The sequence below is a fragment of the Doryrhamphus excisus genome, linkage group LG22, assembly GCF_037039965.1.
Source record: "Doryrhamphus excisus strain RoL-2023G ecotype Guam linkage group LG22, RoL_Dexc_Guam_v1.1, whole genome shotgun sequence".
Lineage (NCBI taxonomy): Eukaryota > Metazoa > Chordata > Actinopteri > Syngnathiformes > Syngnathidae > Doryrhamphus > Doryrhamphus excisus.
Window position 1 is genome coordinate 11,981,370 of NC_136378.1, and position 19,046 is coordinate 12,000,415.

Below are 19,046 nucleotides of genomic sequence, written 5' to 3' on the forward strand. Positions count from 1 at the left end.
GTGAAGCTCTTGGGTGAAGCCAAGGTTTCCACACTAAACACTATCACTTTCCATTAGTAGTTGTTAGTGGGTTTCAATATGCCGCAATCTGTCCGTGTTTCTATTTAAACATACCACTTTAGGAATTTACCTAATACAGCTTATGACAAAATAATTTTGTGGTAAGATCGTGTATGAGCTGTGGTTCATTGAGGAAAACATTAATTCCAACATGTACTTCATTGTAAAGCACAGTTTGGGCATGTTCACGGTACGTTGTACTTGTTTTGCCAGCTATCTAGACAATAAAGATGTCCCAAGATGCACAATGTCTACTCTAAAGTTAAATTTGGGGGCCAAGTCACATCTTTAAGGGACTATATTTCTAAAGACCATTTGGAAAAATGAAATACAACTTTTTTTTTTTATAATTTTATTGCTTATATAAACGTTCTAAACAATTTCTGGTAAAAATAAAATCTATCAATAATTATCATAAATAAAATAATCACAATGACTTTTACATGGCATTATATTGCACAATTAAAAGCCTTAACAAGAATCACAGAACACAAGTGTTGTTGCTCAGATTTTGTGTAGCAGGAATGTTGAGGTTCGAGTATCACACATTTGTCACCTGGGAAGGGCAACACTCAATCTGAACCTTGCTTGTCTTTGCTGCATTTAATCAAGGTCTACAGATAATCCGTTTGAACATGACGACTCAACAAACACATTGTTTACTTTCATGACCTGTTACTGTCGCTAGACCAACATGATTCATACAAAACAATCAAAACCTCCACTGGTTGTGGTACTGAACTGCTGCTTCACGGCTACTAACAATCAAATAAAAGAAGAAATGAATTAAATGAGGAAGTGACTCAATGAAAATAATGTTTGTTCTTGCAGGAATGTGAGCCTGTTGGAATAAATGTGGCGCTTTCCGGTCCAGCACGTTTTAGCAGATCAACATGACTCCATCTTCATCTATGTCGACAGGTCAGGACTGCTTGACTGCAGAAAAGCTGATTCTGTGCCCACAGAGCACACCATTCGGAACAAAAATCTATTCAAACTTCATAACAACGCCACTGTTGTCATTTTAAATCATGTGCAAAGACTAGAAGGAAAAGGACAAGAATTCATCGCATTGTTGTCAAGGTTTATCATGACATCCTGCTTCCAGGCTGTAAGAATTGATGTTCATGATGCAAGAGAAAATAATCCCGAATGAATAAAGTGGCAATGCTTGAAAGTTGCCAAGACTGAGGATCCTTCCATCCCAGCATCCTGGCAGCACTTTCCTGCAAATAAAAACACGGAATGTGGACAAAGCCTACAAAAAAAGAGAAAACATTACATCCCAGGATGGAGTGTGTAAAATGTACTTGATCACATGTTGTCAACTTCGACGCTGAGTTCAGAACTCAGCTCTTTGAGTAACATTTCCATCAAGACCTACAGAAGAAGACAAAGAAAGTCAGAGATAAAGTATATTCGTAACAACAGAAACATTCTACATACAGTAAGGGTGTCCAAATTGCATGATGGGGCTATTTCCGGCCCATGTTTTTTTATTAATGTACTGCAACGTACAGTAGAAATCAAATTAATTAGCATTAATGGGATGTCCATAAAGACATAAATATGCAAAAATGTTGGGCTCTTTTAACAGTGGTAAATACATTTTTGCTTTACATTTTACTGCTGTTCAGTAGGTGTGACATGTTCTTACATAGAGAAGATGTTTGTTGGCACTAGCTTCCTGCAGGGCATTGAAAACCTTGATGACTCCAGAGCGGGCATTCTGCTGGCCGACTAGATTTGCCAATGCATCTGACGCACAAAGAGACATATTGGAAAAGAGTTTGACAGGAAATAATTCCCAAAGTGACACAATTTATCTGTTTAGTCAGAGATTTCCCTTTATTGATCGAACCGATCTTTTAGTAGCTACCTGGAATGTTGTCAAGTAGTTTTTGTTGAGCTCGTTCCTTGGTTTCAGTGCGTTCAGCGTCAGTCTGGACTTTGACATGTGGCGCGAGAATCCCGTTGGGCCAGAAAGTGTCCTTGAAGATGTTGATGTAACAGACCAACATCTGTTCAGAAAAGATCCAGTTTACTGTGTCCCTGATCTGTCTGGTATGGAGGAGAAATACACTTCATTACTAATGATTCATCATTCATACATCATTTGGGAAAAGTGACTTGTACTCACTTGTTAATAGTTCGTCCAAATGTCACCTGGACTAGTGCAATAAGTGTTTTCCTCACCCATTTAAACACTGAGTACAAGGACAGAAAGACAGATTTTGATTCAATAATATGAAATAAAAAGTTTTTTTTTCTCATGAATACATGCTATACATCCTCTGAAGGAGTTGTATTCACACAGGTAATAATGTACTCCAAGCTGACCCACCACAGCCTTTACAGCCTGCGTCACACTAGGCAAGTTTGCAAGGGAGCATCAAGCTGATGCTGGTGGCTCAACACAGGAGCATTATGCAGGTTTCAGAGACTGAACTCAAAGCTAAAACTGGAAAAATACAACAAAGTGCGTACATGGAAAGTACCAAAGTGTATTCAAGGGTCAACATGCATGCCAAGTATGAAAAATGTGTAAATGTTGGCAGGTCTGAATTGATATTGGCTCTCACAAAAAACAACTGTTCCATCAAGACAGAGTCTTCAAATTGAAAGAAGAAGAGTGCTGCACTGACTTCCTCTGAGTTCAAAGATCTCCCCAATGAGCATGAAGCAGGGTTCAGCCAGGGCATCTCTCTTCCCATCTGTCTCATCACCATAGTCTGACATGTCGCTGTCGTCATCTGCCTCCTCCTGTACACAGCAATGACAGCGCACGTCAAACGAGGAGCAAAGTCGGCTTGACAGCTGGGAAAGAGCTGCGTACCTCTGTGTGAGAGAAGAAATCTCCGGGAAGCTTCTCCAGGAAGGACGCCAGAGAGAAAGAAGACTTCTTCTGAATGGACATCACCTTGAAATATCAGACAGCAGCACAAGATGACATCAATACACTGAATTGCTACGCTCATTTCCACACTAAATGAATGAACACATCAGGTTGGTGACCTTTAGATGCTCTGGGGACGGGCTGAGGAAAGCGTAGAGAGCCTCTGACTGACAGAGTCGCTCATCTGTCAGCAAACGCTGCAAAAACACATACAATGCAAGCTACTGAGTTCACATATTACATATATGTCATATCATCTTCACACTAATTTAGGGTACAGCTTGTTATTTGTGTGTTGTTTTATGGTCAGGCTAAGTTTGAGGGCCTTAGGATTTCATCTTAATGGAACGGTTTGCAGCTGAGTGTGAAGCTTCTGGAAAAGATTCAGTTGGAAAAAGGTGGATTGGCCTCCCGGGCATGCTCAGTCGGGAGGAGGCCACAGGGCAGACCCAGGGCATGCTGGAGGGATTATGTCTCACAGCTGGCCGGGGAACACCTCGGTGTCCTCCCAGGGGAACACCTCGGTGTCCTCCCAGGGGAACACCTCGGTGTCCTCCCAGGGGAACACCTCGGTGTCCTCCCAGGGGAACACCTCGGTGTCCTCCCAGGGGAACACCTCGGTGTCCTCCCAGGGGAACACCTCGGTGTCCTCCCAGGGGAACACCTCGGTGTCCTCCCAGGGGAACACCTCGGTGTCCTCCCAGGGGAACACCTCGGTGTCCTCCCAGGGGAACACCTCGGTGTCCTCCCAGGGGAACACCTCGGTGTCCTCCCAGGGGAACACCTCGGTGTCCTCCCAGTGGAACTGGAGGAGGCGGCCAGAGGCTGAGAAGTCTGGGCTTCCAGACTGAGACTACTGACTCCGTTAGCCGGACCCGGATAAGCGGAAGAAAACGGATGGATGGAAAAATAAATAAAGCACTATTACATATTGTTCTTACCTGTAGAAAGATATTGAGCTGGGTTTTGCTCTTGTCTAAGAACTTTTGGTCAATGGATTTGAAGGGAAGTTTGCTGAGTGATGGTAACTGGAGTTTCTTCAAGGATGGAAAGCACTTAAGGGAGAAGATTGCAATGAATCAGCATGATAATGTATATGATGAAAAAGCCAAAAGTAATGAAATGTTTTGCAATACATTTCCACGTGGTAACTGGAATTAGTAGGCTTAATGTCGTGGTACCTCGGTCAGTTTGCGGTGTAACATTTGGAATTCAGTGAGTTTCCTTTGAACACTCCAGCAACTTTTACCCATTTCCTCACCCTCCAGGAGGCTCACACACACATTGTAACACGCTACAGTCTCCCCACCTTCCTCTGCAGCCTGAAACAAACACACACACAAATTTAAGTTGGAAAGAATTTCAATTTTCATCATATAATAGGTAAAAAATATGCAACATTGGTTTAAATGTGGATTTTTTTTTACCAATAGGCCATATTGAATCCCACCACAGCATGATTTATTAATTTATATATTTGTATATGAAACCGCAAAATTCAAAGTGCAAAGTGGTGAGGTATGACTGTATAGGACAAGGGAGGGTTCTACGTTTTAAACCCCACAGTAAATGTACCACACATAACAAACATTACTTCAGCTGTAGTAATGGTAGCCCTCCAGTGGCCCAGGTTTTCACACCACCAGTCAGTCCTGATGATATGTTGCTGCAGTTCACTGTATTCTCTTTCCATGGCTCCGATTTCTTCCTTGAGTTTGCTCACAATCTGCAAACACAGAGACAGCAGGAGGGAAATTCACAACCATTTATTAACTAATAATTATTTATCATTATTGATGCTGTACAATACCCTCCGGTGCAAAAAAAAATCTGAGCAAAATCCTCGTTTCCTAACCCTTTTATCTGGTTTGGGTGCATTCTGAATCGAGCCCAGGGCCTGTCTCTTGTACTCCAATTTGTCATACAGCTGGCGGAGTTTAGTGGCAGCATAGCTGGCCTGTTCATTGATTCCTTTGCTGCCCTCGTCACACGCCTTCTCTCCAGCATCGAGGCCCTGACACTACAGCACAACAGTTAGGAATTGATATACAAGACATAAACAAATAATCCTAACAATACTGGAGCAGGGATAATGCTGCATGCATGTTATAAAAAGTGCGACTGTGTCTGACCCCTTCATCCTTTTCCTCAGTGCTACACTGTGATTGGCTGTGCTGCTCCTCTTGCCTGATCAGCCTCTCATACAGATCGGAAACCAGGAAGGACGGATAGTAACGCTCTCTCATCGTCTCAGCCACCTAAACAATGACAAGCAGCGGCAATATAGAACACCTTGACTGCGAGTGGTACTTGGGCTTTAGTTCTTTTAGAGAATACTCTTAGTAACCTGGTCCTGTAGTCTCACAAAAACTTGAGTTCCCCTGTTCCCAACCAAACTTTGTTGGATCTCCTTTAGCAAGAACTTCTCCACCGGAATCTCTCTGCTCTCTACAAAGAACTTCTGGTAGATTTCCCCGACAATTTGGGGCACCTCATTCTGTTGAAACGAAATATATAAGATGCATTATACTGTATTCATCATTTCACAGAGTTGGTATATGCGTACAAAAGCACACAGGTGACCTTGTTGGCAGTTTTCAGGGTTTCCACCAATTCCCAGAAGCTTATCAGTGCTCTCTTATCAACTCTCTCCATGTAGTCTCTGAAATGTTCCCTGTAACCTGGATTGCACATGATGTCATCAAACAGGAGAATCTGGATGTAAAGTGAAACGATACAGAGACACATGGAGTTTATCTGAAGCAAAAAAAAAACATACTGATCAATATTAGGCATTAGAGTTTGTCAGAAAGTATACCCTCTGGCTTTGAGGATCATCACTGTCATCAGTTCCTCCATCTTCATTGTTCTCGTAGTTTGGTCCACCGAGCAGACGGATGCGTTTCTCACATTGTTTCTTAGCAACAGTCAGCTGATTGATGTATCGTTTCATGTCTCGGGCTCTAAGCAGGTCTGCCTTCATAGCTGCTGATTCTTTGCCTTTTCGCTCTGAGACAGAGATAGAGAGAGACGGGAGAGACAGACAGCAGTTAGTTGGTGTGGAGGCACCAAGTCACGGCTCACCAAGAGATTCATATGCATATGGATTTTAATCAACTAGACTGGACTAATTGGATATTGTTTATGCCTTTATGCTTCACCGATAATGTTTTATCATCAAGCGATGAGATCTCACAGTGGTCCTTGAACACCCCATAGTTGCTGTGAGATGCAAAATTTAAAAAAATGCAGCGAGGTGAACACAAGTTAATATACGATGGTAAATCGTTACTGAAATTACAGGAGGTAATTTTGGATTTTTGCCATTCGCTGGTAGGCAGGGAAGACAACCCTGGCATAAAGTGAGGATCTACTGTAATATGAATGAGTAAGCATGAGAATATTTCCAGGTACCTTTCTGTTTCTTGAGCTGTGGCAGGCTGCTGATGGTGGTGGCATGAATAATTTCTACCACTATCTGATACCTACAGGGAGGAAAAGATAAAAGCGGAAAGGTCTGCCTTGAAATGTAACAAAAAAATACAGTATTACCATATGGCAAATATACAATAAGTATGAAAAGCATGGTATGTGTTATGCTATAAAAAAATACAGCATTGCGAAGTAATGACGCTATTGACGTCTGAAGCTAGCAAATACCTGGTAATAACGAGACATAGAAGTATAATGCGATTCTGCATCGAGGTGTCTCATACTGCCACAATGGCACTGTCTGCTCCCATGGTAACCCCCACAGCAGAAAAATGAAGCGCCATTAACACTGTTTGCTAAACATGTTTGCGTACACGGCACCCAGCACGACGGACACTACACGTTCCATGTTAGTGTCAAAGCAGGAGTTGTCAAACCTGAGTTGTTTGAGGAAAATGACATCTGTGGAGGTTGATATCAGTTTGATAAAGTCTTCATAAGAGGCAGCGTAGGTGTAGCCTTTCTTCTGCTGCTCAGCCTGCTGCTCCCGCTGCTCCAGTTGAGACAGCAACATCCTATTTATGGAGTCGGGGTCGCTGAGCACTTCCACCAAAGGCTTCATCACTGCAATACATTCACAACACACAGCATAAAGCAATTCCCATGCTTATCATCATCAAATACACTGCAGACCGCCAGCAATACATTTGGATCACTACAAATAGATTTGGCGCTACCTCCCTCAGTGTTGTTGCAACTTTGCACAGTAGATAGCATTCTAGGTCCGCTTCTTAACACAACACATACCCACCCTGGTCTATCAGAGAATACCAACACGTAGCAGGAGGGACCAGTGATGCCAACTGAGCAGCTTGGTCACAATATTTTGGGAGTATTCTGACCCCTCCAGTTTCTGCTTTCCAGAAAGTTACCAACTTTTTTATGGTCTTATAATAATACAAATGAAATATTCTACTAATTAGCACAATTGTTGTTTGGGAGAGGTCCCTCTATGAACTACACAAAAAATGTTTTTTGATCTGTGTGCCATTATTATCAATAAAAAAACACAATGTTTTTATTTGACATGGATGTGTGTACATTGACAGCTCCAGTTGCAAAGGTACAGCTAAACAAGGTCATCCTTCTTTTAAGTACCTTTAGTTGTGATGACTTCTGTGAGGCAGCAGCGTAGTGTGTGAGACTTGGCATCCTTTTGTGGTAGTAGACATAGCAGCAGTATTCTGGCTACACAGCGCAGGAAGGCCAGCTCTGACTCTGGACTGACCAAACAGGGATGCAGGGGAAACGGCCGAGCTCCCTCGTCCGGTCTGTCGGTTTATAAAAGACACACAATGGAGAGGGTACAACGCAGGTATGCTGTCAACCTAACTGACAATGCTAAAAGTCTTGTTGATATTAATACAAAGCACCCTAATATATTTTATTTGTTTTTAAACAACATACACAAAAGGGGAGACAGATTTCGTTAAATAGGTCTCGCTTGGTTTGCCAAGATAATGAAGTGTTTCGTGAGAGAGAATGTGTGTGCAAGCAGAAAGGGAGTGCATATTATGTAAATATTTCCTTGCATTCACACAAACTAAACTAAAGGGCAGGGAGTGGACATAGCGAGTCAGAGCTCTCTGCAAAAGTCACAGAGGTTACATCATTATATGACTGAACTACGTCACAACATTAACAATCACTCTTCCAAAGCTTTTCATGGGTGTCCAAACAGTGTGTGCGTACCTTGCAGATGCAGCCTTGAGGGCAGTGAAGTGTCGATGCAAAATTCGGATGGTGTCATAACACACCACGTTGACGAGATCTATATCAGCAAGTCGGAATCTCAACTGCCCGATCATCTGCCACCAGTCCTCTGACAACATGGAGTACAACTGGCCCTCGTCACGACTCAAAGGAATGTACCAAGATAGGATGTAGTCTCTGTAGGCATAGTCCAACACTGCAGGGAGAGCAGATGTGTGAGTGGAATATCTTTGTGGAGGAAAACAAATTAACATGAACAATTTAAGAAGAGGTTGCACGGTAGACGAGTGGTTAGCGCGCAGGCCACACAGCTAGGAGACCTGAGTTCAATTCCACCCGCGGCCATCTCTGTGTGGGAGTTTCTTCCCACATTCCAAAAACATGCTAGGTTAATTGGCGACTACAAATTGTCCATAGGTATGAATGTGAGTGGGAATGGTTGTTTGTCTATATGTGCCCTGGGATTGGCTGGCCACCAGTCCAGGGTGGACCCCGCCTCTCCCCTGAAGACAGCTGGGATAAGCGACCCTTGTGAGGATAAGCGGTAGATGAATGAAATTAATAAGAAAAACATTGTTTATGAATTTATGTCAATTCCAGTGTTTCTCAAACAGGGGGGGGGCAAGATTCCTTGTTTTTTTCTCTTTTAAGTTGGCACTACCATTTAGCAGACAAAACTTTGGTGTTGCAAGAACCTAAACTCATTTTAGAGACATACAACAAAAAAACACATTACCATGGTGACAAGTCGGCTGTATTGGAAACTAACAAGGAACGTCAGTGAAAAATCGTTCACTACAACAATTGTTTTCCTATAAAAGGGGGCCCTGAGAACTGCCCTAAACTATACCGTGTATTGTAGGTCTTCAACAAAGATACCACCAGTGTCATGTTGGATTAACAATCAAACTTAACATTTTTCTAAACGACATCCAGCATGTGCAAATATACAACCTCTGTGTCAATCAGGGAGCCATCTGTTTCTCAGTTCCTCTAATCATCGTGTGTGCATGTTGCATGGCCCAAAGAGTGAAAAGACATGTCTGTCTCGAAAGACAAGGAGGAAGAAAGACCCATCAATCAGCAGTTTTTTAAGAAACTGAGGTTTTCTGAAATGGTGACAGCAAACACGGTGACACATGTGACATTTGCCCAGAGTAAAATGTGAGTCATAATAGGACAGAAAGTTATCACAGTTTACCACTTACGTACAGTGAAGATTGACATTTCTGACAACAAATGGATGTTTGTTTTGCATTTCCATTATCACACATAATATCTCATTGTATATTCTGTGCATGTTCTCATAACGCCTGCTTGGATTTTTTTATGGTTTCCCCTGAAACTTCTCCAAACACATGCATGTTAGCGTCATTGTAGATTCTAAAATGTCTGTATGTGTGAATGTGGAATGCTTGTCCAGACTTCATCAGTCCAGGGTATACCTAGCCTCAAAACTTAGCTGGGATAGGCTCCAGCTCACTCATGACCTTGGACAGGATCAGCAGTGTAAAATGAATCAATAACTATTAAGGGTGTCAGGAAATATCACAACGTGACAATATTTGTCATTTATGAGAACGGCCGTAATGTAGGCTTAGGGAAGCCAGAAGCCAATCAGACTGAACTATGGCATTGCTACTATGAATGATAATACACGTAATATGGAAGTAGCAGTGTGAGGCAGGATTGGAACCGCACCGCACATTAAGTCCTTTTTTTTGAATTTCAATGAATTTACATGAATAGCATATTATCTTATCCTTTAACATTGCTTCTTCACCCCATAGCATTATGGTATATCGTTTGCATTTGTTTAATATTCCTTAAGGCTGTCAAAAACATCACATTAACAACAGTAACTAATTAACTTAATTAATTCTGTATATATTTTTAGTGTAATTACTGCATGTGCACCATGTCAAAACACCCCATGTTGTGTCCCCACAGAATCTAATCTTTTGGAACTTTATTTATTCTGACCTAAATACATCAGTAACAGTGCAATTCCAACATCATGTGTGTATCTTCAACTGCCAAACACATCTCTAGTCCTCCTTGGAGCAACACTTTCCCATTGTCACAAGACAACAGGGTGCATTCAGGGGCACTCGGAACATCACAACAACGTCTTTATTATACATGTATGTGTATGTTTGATTACAATTTTTAATCATTTTACAGCACTAATGTTTAGGGATAATGTACAGTAAGTTTTGTGTCAATATCCCAACTGAACACTTGGGCGTGGAGCCAAAGCTCACTCATCTGCCCACATGAATCAATGTACTGTCACATACTCTATTTTATCTCCAAGAGAAAAGTCATGTGTCATAAATCCGTTTTGCCTCATTTTCTTCAAGTCGTGATAATCAGCAATCAATTACAGACAATCCCCAATCATAAACAATCACGTAATCTATTACTACTGTATGCCTTTCCCTAGTTATAATGTAGCATAACAGTGTCAAAACATTACTTGGTTACCTTCCTTCAGGGCTTTGTCCACATTGTGTGACATCACCACCCTCCGACTCTGGCTCTGTGATTCTTGTGCCGGTGCCACAAACCGTGTCTGAAAAACAAGCATTACATTATTCAGCAGGAAATGTAGGATGCCGTTGCAACTGTTGGTCTCATGAGCCTGATAGGGGCCCTGTCCCAGTGGGGCTACAATAAGGTTCTTTCATTAAAAGAAATTCCACAAATCTCATATTGTGTACACCGTACACAAACCTCTTGGCTGAAACGTTCAGATTCGTCAGCCTCCATTCGCAACCATGTCTGTTCTGTCAAGGTTCCGGCATCAAGGCCACGCTCACTTTTGTCTCGCACAACGTCCATAAAAATGCATATGCAAAAATGCATATGCATCATGACCAATTATGCATATTAGACAATTACATCATGAAGCGGCCCGCCCATGCAACCCTTCTCCACAAACAAATTAATTCATACGGAATAAAAAGCGACAAAACTGCACTGAGCAGGTGGCCGATGACTGCTGTGCAAGCAGCACGTTGCCAGATGGACTTTCTAAAATTGTGGCATGAGAAATTAAATAAATTAATCTTGTGACATTCTTTATACTGACAGTTCACAAGATTAAGGCTTGGTATAAAAATGTAAATCTGCAAAGTCACAAATGTAGGATAGCGCATCTTTAAATGCAGCTATTATGCTGACCAAAGAAATGCTTGCAACATTTGTTTCTCCAGTGTCAACATTAATAAGTTATCACAACACAAGGGTGAACAAACATAGCTGCAGCTCTGCTGGTTAAAGACAGCCAAGATAGCATCCTTTCCTTTAAGGAAGAATCAGACAAGGTCCATGTACTGTACGTGTGTGTGTGTGTTTTGTGACATGACTTGTCTGTTATGAAACAACAGTGAGGGTGTGAGAGAAAGGAAATAGTATTAAAGAGGGAAGAAAGATCGTGATGGGAGAGCACACGTAGGGGGAAATCATGACTCAGAATAAAAGTAAAAAATACTTGAAGAGGAAAAGAGGAAATGCTTTTATACCATGGCTTGTTTTTGTTCCTCTACTCATTCTAGGTTGCTTCTTTGATATCTTACTTAAATCACATCCCAATGCAATAGTTCCAGTATACACTCCAGTAGAGTTAGTCCAGATCTCTTCTATGTTTACTTCACAAATATACTATATCTTTTGGTGTAGTGTTCATCTTGTTACATCGTTGTTCTTGCACATGTACACTTCATTATGTGCCACAAGCAGCAGTGTACCAAGGAAAAGGAAAGTCATCATCAGTCACATCAGTGAAAATAAACATCATAACATGTCCACCAATATTGGCTGCTCTTTTGGTCTCAACCAAAATGGCCGTGACCGTCATTAAGAATAAAGATGACTTTTAATGCTTTTAATAATGGTGACACACAAAACCTCATGAGATGGTACAGGTGTGCTTAATTTTGTGGTGAAAGGGTGTAGACGGTACAAACACCTTACCATGAGTTTCTTGAAGAAGTCCAGCTGTTGGACAGAACGTCTTCTGTGTCTGTCAAAGGAGCTGACTTTGAGAGGACTCTTGCGGACCAGCAGAACAAAGCTCCCAGCCAGGAAACACAGTAGGGCGAAGGACACGTAGATGAAGAGCTTCAGGAAGAAAGAGGTCAGGGACAGGCCTCCCCATGCCAGCTGGAACACTACTGCTGCCACCACACCCAGAAGAAAAGCTGGGACAAACCGGACAGATGAGGTAAGAGAAGAGGAAGAGCTGACAAGCCTGGGCCCCTCGCCCTCTTCCGTACTGCTGCTCCTGCCAGCCTGGTGTGTTGGGGTTGATGAGGGGGTGGGCATGCTGCGACCCCACCATCCATATATGTGCCACTGCTGGTTGGGCAGAAAAGTTGACTCCCTTGTTCGGATGTGGCGTCAGAGAGGTAGGTACACTCTTCTATACCCTCAACTACAACACTGCCTCCAAGCAGCGGCATCCCCACTCTGACATCTCCTGACAGACCTACTCCTCTGTGTCCACCGCTCCTAGCATCGGCCCGCCCGGCGGCGACAGGCATGCAGTCCCGCCACTTTCGTCATCTACAGTACGGTTTTCCAGGCAGCACCTGTGTTGACCTTGAGTGCTCGACTTGAAAGCAGCCGGGAAGAAAGGTACCCGGCTGAATGAGATGAAGCAGCGTCACCTTGGAGACAAATGGATAGTGGTAGCTTAGTGACTGGCATGCGATGTTAATTCAAGTTAGTCTGCTGTAACCAACACGTCACACACATTCACCAAACGGTAGTTTACGACTTAGCCGTGTAGCTAACTGCACCATACGGCAACGCTAGCTAACTAGCCTCCCTTCTTAACAACCAATTCAACACCAGCTAACATTAGCTTACTTCAAAATCCTTTGAAAGGAGCGGGCGGTAGAAACCTTACATTCCGACGCAGCGTCCTTCAACAAAAACGAGTCGAGGGAATACAATCGCGCTTTTGGAAAAGTAGTTCAGACCCAACGGGAAACTGGCCGTCACAGTCAGTTATAAACAAGCTGTTCTTTTTTTCATCGCGCTCCAGCTGACTGACAATCTATCTTGAACGTAAAACAGCGTCAGCCAATCAGCGTTGGCGTTAGCACCAGATGGTGTGTCTGTTTTAAACACCGGGACACTCCGAGAGGTCGGGCCATATTGGGAGTGTTGGCTGTGGTTAGGGAAGAAACATCTCGCGGCAAAGTGCTCGATAATAATCAAGTGCACACAAATGTAAACTGTTGTACGATTAGTGTATCCAATAGAGATGGGCAATACTGCACAGTACTGCACATGTTGGTATCGACCAAAACAAAGTAGATGCAAGGCCAGTATTGTCGATCCTGACACTGATACCGGTACTTTTTACTAAGACTTCAAGCTTATTACGGAGGCTCAAACGGGACAACATGAATAAATGAATGCATCTTGAAATATATAAATGTGTAATTAACATGAATGAAACTCAATTTGGAATTTAATGCATATGTGTGTTATTAAATGTACAATACTTTCATAAATACATAAACACACCATTAAATAATTACTTGAATGTGTCATTGCATAGGTTATTGGCTGATTTTAGCCTTAAATTACTTTTGAAAACGTATTTGTATTTAGGCCTCTTGTCTCCCGGGACTACTAGATACTTTATATGCTGTAAGGAGGAAGTTGTCCAAAGTTTGCCTATGCAGAGGGTTGCTGAGCCAACAGCAGGATGTGGATTTAAAAAAACAAACCTTGAAGCTATGCTGAATCAAGCTTTGTACAAATATGTACGAATGACATTATAGAAGATAAACTGGTCAAGCGTAATCATGCAGTCTGGATGAAATAAAATAGCTTAATATCCATTCATTGGAGACATGCCATTGTAAAAACTTTATTAACCACACAGACAATATTTTAAGTCACATTTTAACATTCCTAACAGTCACCCAAGTGTAAAAATACGTTGAAGTACCACTAGTATCCCTATAGATACCCCTGGCTGACATATAACGGAGAGGGAAGAGGCAGACATTTGCAGAGTAATACCGCCATCTAGTGGTGTCTGTGCGTTAGGGCCAGCATTGTTGGATGGTGTGTTTCATTGGAGTTATAATCAATTGTACTGCTTACATTTCCTTTTCTATTATCTCTGGTTATCTTGACTGTCCTCTTTGTCATTGCCGATGCCCTTATCTGGTGTAATCAATAAAAGAGACAGCACATTTGTGGGGTTAATCTTTTAGATCTGGTGCTTCCAAAGATGTTTTTTATTGTGTGTTGTTAACAATTAACTTTGCCTGAGGGGTCAAGCTTTTCTGACAGAAGTGATGATCAATTATTGAGTGAGGAGAATAGCTCTTACCTATAATATACCATGTGAGGGACCAGTTTGTTTTTTCCCTGGCCATTTCTTCTTTAGGCCGCTAGATGGTAGTGCCATTTTAGAAGTCTCAGTAAAGACTGGGCCTCATAAAGTTTGGTTCTAAAGAATTACAGTATCATCAATTATTACACATACTTGTTCTGTACTAAAAGATATTTAAAGTAGACCGTTTACATTTTTTATTTTGTTTCAGGGCCTTTTACTCCACAAGTTAATGTCATCAGTCCCTCGACATTAAAATAATTACCACCACTGCTGTGGTCATTCTATGTCTTGTCTACAATGACAATACAGTTTTTGGTTAACAAGCAAATCCTGAATATTTTCATCAAGCATAGAAAACCTGTTTAGGACCCAGTTACGGTTTAACATTATTAGAGCGCTCTAGACATGGAATAACACCCCTATAGTCACCTGTACACTCATATTACCCAACATAGTAGACATAAGTAGACATATTAGATGTAAACAAGACATAACTTAGACTCACGCTTTCCTTGTGTTTTTTCTGGACAGTGTAAAATTGACATATTAACGTCTTCCAATGCATCTTGCCTTTATATCTCTATTTTGTTAATTCAGCCATTTTATGCTTATTATTTTTTGAATAGCCTATAGGCCAACAATAAGTAAACTTTTATTAAATATGCATACTGTATGTTTTGACTAATAATGGGCTGTAGTCAACCACAATGCAGCACAATTATGTATTAACTCATTTTTCCTACTAATTGGAACCACAAATTGTTGGGATAACTGTAATTGTCAGAGCTAAAGACAGGGATACAGTAGCTCCATTCCATGCTGCTCCCCAACCCCCAACACATTCTGCTCCCATTCTCTCTTCAATTGCCATTGTTTACTCACGACACAATCTAGGTTTAAGTCCTAAATATGCCTCACACACTTTAATTAAACACATTTAAATGAATGATAATATTAAAGGATGAATGAACAGATGAAACTGGAGTCACGGTGTAGCCTTCAGTCTGGTCGCCAGGCTAACGCTAAAGGCTAGCAGGCTAGCAGGCTAGAGGTTTCTCCAAACCAAGTCTACATAAACCTCACTGCTAGCCGGTTGTAATTCCAGTAATGACTTAACATCACATATTAACTTTTTTGTTTTGAGACTGGATTAACTGTCCATGCTTGTGCTTCAACTTTTGCGTCTCACAGCAGACAACTATGGTGCCTTCAAGGACCAGTGTGAACTCTTCATTGAAGCATAAAGACTTTCTAACAGTGGTCCATGTATGCTGTACATTTAATCTGCATTATTCATAAATTATAAAAAGGAAAGAATACAAAATGTGAATACTGAATTGCAAATGTGCGGGGATGCACCGTATACTCTAAGCCTTCATTTATATTCCTGTGGCCTTCCCACACAAGCAGATATTGTTGGAGACAGGATGTCAAATAAAGCGTTTGACCTCACCTTGACCAGAGTAGTGGTTGGCAAATTTGTACGTCTGGCAACGATAAAATCCTCCAGAAATTGGTATAAGAGGGCCTGAACTCGTCAAAGAGAATTCCCTACACGGAGATAAAAAAGAGCATTGTGAAATGCAAGTCATCAATTTATAAGTGCCACATAAAGCAAACAGCTACAAGTGTCAACAAAGGACATAATCTGCTTCTTTTCATCCCTGGAGTGAATCCTTTGGTCCTTGAAGGCATCACATAGATAACACATCCAAAGAGATAAAGCATACATTGCTGGATTTTCCCCGCGTAGTATGGACACGCTGAGCTGTCAACAGCGGAGAAGGCTGGGGGGGGGGGGGGGGGGGGGGTCGGTTTGTAGCTTTTGGGAAGAGGTCAGGCCTCTTGCAGACTTTTCTAAAGCAGATTAACCTGATACTTGAATAAACAAAAACAAAAGTGATGAATCCCCAAACATCTCAGGCTTGGCTGATGACTCAAACATTGGGCCTATTGATCTCCACTCAAGCGTCCCGGGGGACTAGTTCCTTCTCTCACCGGGGGCCCCTCGGAACAGGCAACACGCAGAGCCTAACAAATGGAGTAATGACTTTGCTTTGCTGTTTTAACAAGGTGTGGGCCATAAAATATCTCGTTGCTAATGATGAAGGCCACTTGATTATCAATGGGGATCGAGCAACATGCTAGTCCGGGTCGCTGAAGGGCTGATGGTGTCTTCTCGTGCAGGTGGGGGCATTTAGCCACTTTGAGGGGGTGTCACTCCACAGCTACTTTCTAAATAACGGACGTCAAGTACACACTCACACATGATGCTTCTTTAATGTTATCACATGAAAGGAAAAATACCTTCAATGATATGATTATATTTACTGTAAGTATAGTTCATTCTTATATCTACTTGTACTGTAGGACAAATGCCGAAATGTAGCACTAGTACTTTTCCATGACCAAAATGCCAACTCACAATATTGTTTTTCTACCAGACACTTTCTGTATTAGGCCCATTTGTATATCATAAATGAATGAAGTATTTTTTTTTTTGCCAAAAATGATCATATTTAATCCTGCTTAAATAGGTACAGTATAAAGTAGGTTAGATTCTGGGAACATCAGTAACTAATCAAGTCATTAAAATGCCTACTTTTGACAGTAGTCTCCCTATCCTCCTCTAATTTCAGATAAACATTTGCAATAAAAGTGACTGTTGTATTTGAGTCATATGCTGGACATGAAAACATTATCAGTGAAGCATAAACATAAACATGTAAAAATGGTGGCCTTTTTTTTAACAGGATGAATGAGACGTGTTTTCTTCAGAAAAAAACAATTAAAGGAAAACTGACAAAACATTTAAGAAAACTTTTTTTTTTAAGTCGCAAATGTGCAAACATCAACTATATCAACTATATTTTAGTAGGGATGTCCGATATGCCGATATTGTCCAACTCACAATTTCCAATACCGATATCAGCTGATACGATACCAATATGTGTAACATGAATACAGCATTTTTTTTAATATTGGTTTTCATGATCGGGAAAAAAAAACTGAAAAGATTATCATTACCAGTAATTATCCTTCCTGCAAAATACAAAAATTATACAATCACACTAGCAATATACCGTACTGTAGGAATTTCCTATTACTGTACGCCAGATGAATGTAAAAAGACAAACAGTAAGACTGTGAGAGCACCTTTTCATCAGGCGTGTTGTGGCGCACACAGCCCAGGTATCCACTGACATCATGGACGTTGGTGCATATAGCAAAGAAGGATCCTCCTCCAAGTTGCAGTAGAACTCCACCTCAAGTTGTTCTGTCTGCAAGTCGTCCATGAACCTGTGTGAGAGAGCCAGGCGGCAGCTGTTGACAGGAAATGCCACCACCGGCGTTGCATGCGTAAAGCCACACTTAACTTGGTCACTGACAAAACCGCAAGTGTAGCAGCAGAAGCAGCAGAATTGTCCTTTTTGCTCAGGTTCTATCACAAGAACGGATAATTCACTTTTTTAACATTTTGTCAAGATTTCTGCAAACGCTCTCGCTCGGCTGCACACTGCACCTTTTGCAAGCGGATCACGGTAAACATTAACGCTGACATTTACTTAACTATGCACAAAGCTGTAAAAATGTTAGTTAATAGCTGTACAGAGATTCGGCTATTGAATAATTAGTCAGAGTTAATGGTTAATTTCTCACTGTGCCTCAAACTAAACAGAGGCCAGTCCAAACCCAGCCATGTAACAGAGTCACATTCTACTCTTTGCTCCATAAACATCAGAGATTTGTACGTAAAACAAAAAAAGAGCTAAACTCTTGGATGTCGTGTATTGAATTCCCATATGAGAAAGTAAATAAACAAGGCATAGCTACCTTGGTGAGATCAGAAAACAGAACATGACTGGTGCCACACTTCAGAACATCCCACATGCTCCGGGCCTCCGCATGCTGGCTGTCTTTATTGAAGGAAGCTGTACCTGCCATTGAATCTCTTAGAAGCTCTTAGAAGACAAAATACATCTGGAAAATGGGATCTAGATTAGGGAAAACCAAAAAAAGTTGGTCAAAATAATCTAATAATAGGTCTGGGTCAGTACGGAATGATTTCTGACCTTTTTACCTTCTACATGAAACACTGACTGAACCAATCCTGCACCAAAGTCAGCCGAGTCAACCACTACACTCACCATGATGATCATTGACCAGATAACCAGGAATTGTGTTCAAGCCCAGAGGTTCCACTGTATGTCGACACATGTAGAAACACAGCAGGCATGATGTCCTCCGTCTGAGAGGCCCATCACGTCTGACATGAGGCTGGCTGCAGCCATGCATGCGGTCTCTTGACAGGACATCGAACCAATGAATCACATACGCAGGGTGCAGGGTGCAGCATGCAGGGTGGAAGCCTGACAGGAGATTCATGCAAGGTTGGCAATGGAACTGAAGCCAAATACCTCATCGTGTGGATACCGGGTTGGAAATGGAAATGCAGGGTTACCCGGTAAATCAGCTCAATGCGGACGGGACAACTGATTTAATAATTCATGTTAAATA

At 41.7% G+C, this 19,046-nt stretch overlaps 1 protein-coding gene across 3 annotated transcripts; it reads right to left on the bottom strand.

The window, feature by feature from the left end:
• Positions 1–405: 405 nt before the first annotated feature.
• snx25 (sorting nexin 25) lies at positions 406–18,855 on the bottom strand. 3 transcript variants are annotated; one of them, XM_078788160.1, is made up of 25 exons: positions 18,363–18,855; positions 17,685–17,828; positions 15,982–16,079; positions 12,140–12,834; positions 10,649–10,736; positions 8,141–8,357; positions 7,547–7,719; positions 6,826–7,012; positions 6,371–6,441; positions 5,775–5,965; positions 5,540–5,671; positions 5,304–5,453; positions 5,089–5,214; positions 4,812–4,976; positions 4,551–4,682; positions 4,138–4,278; positions 3,898–4,011; positions 3,076–3,153; positions 2,897–2,980; positions 2,706–2,823; positions 2,201–2,267; positions 1,940–2,121; positions 1,718–1,818; positions 1,371–1,440; positions 406–1,286 (listed from the first exon to the last, which is right to left on the bottom strand). In XM_078788160.1, exons 4-24 carry the CDS (start codon positions 12,488–12,490, stop codon positions 1,375–1,377), a joined length of 2,934 nt encoding a protein of 977 aa, XP_078644286.1. In that variant the 5' UTR covers positions 12,491–12,834; positions 15,982–16,079; positions 17,685–17,828; positions 18,363–18,855; the 3' UTR covers positions 406–1,286; positions 1,371–1,374. The 3 variants fall into 3 exon arrangements, with proteins under 3 accessions (XP_078644286.1, XP_057919094.2, XP_057919095.2); XM_058063111.2 differs by lacking the exons at positions 15,982–16,079; positions 17,685–17,828; positions 18,363–18,855 and adding an exon at positions 13,077–13,238; XM_058063112.2 differs by lacking the exons at positions 15,982–16,079; positions 17,685–17,828; positions 18,363–18,855 and adding an exon at positions 13,037–13,238.
• Positions 18,856–19,046: the final 191 nt, after the last annotated feature.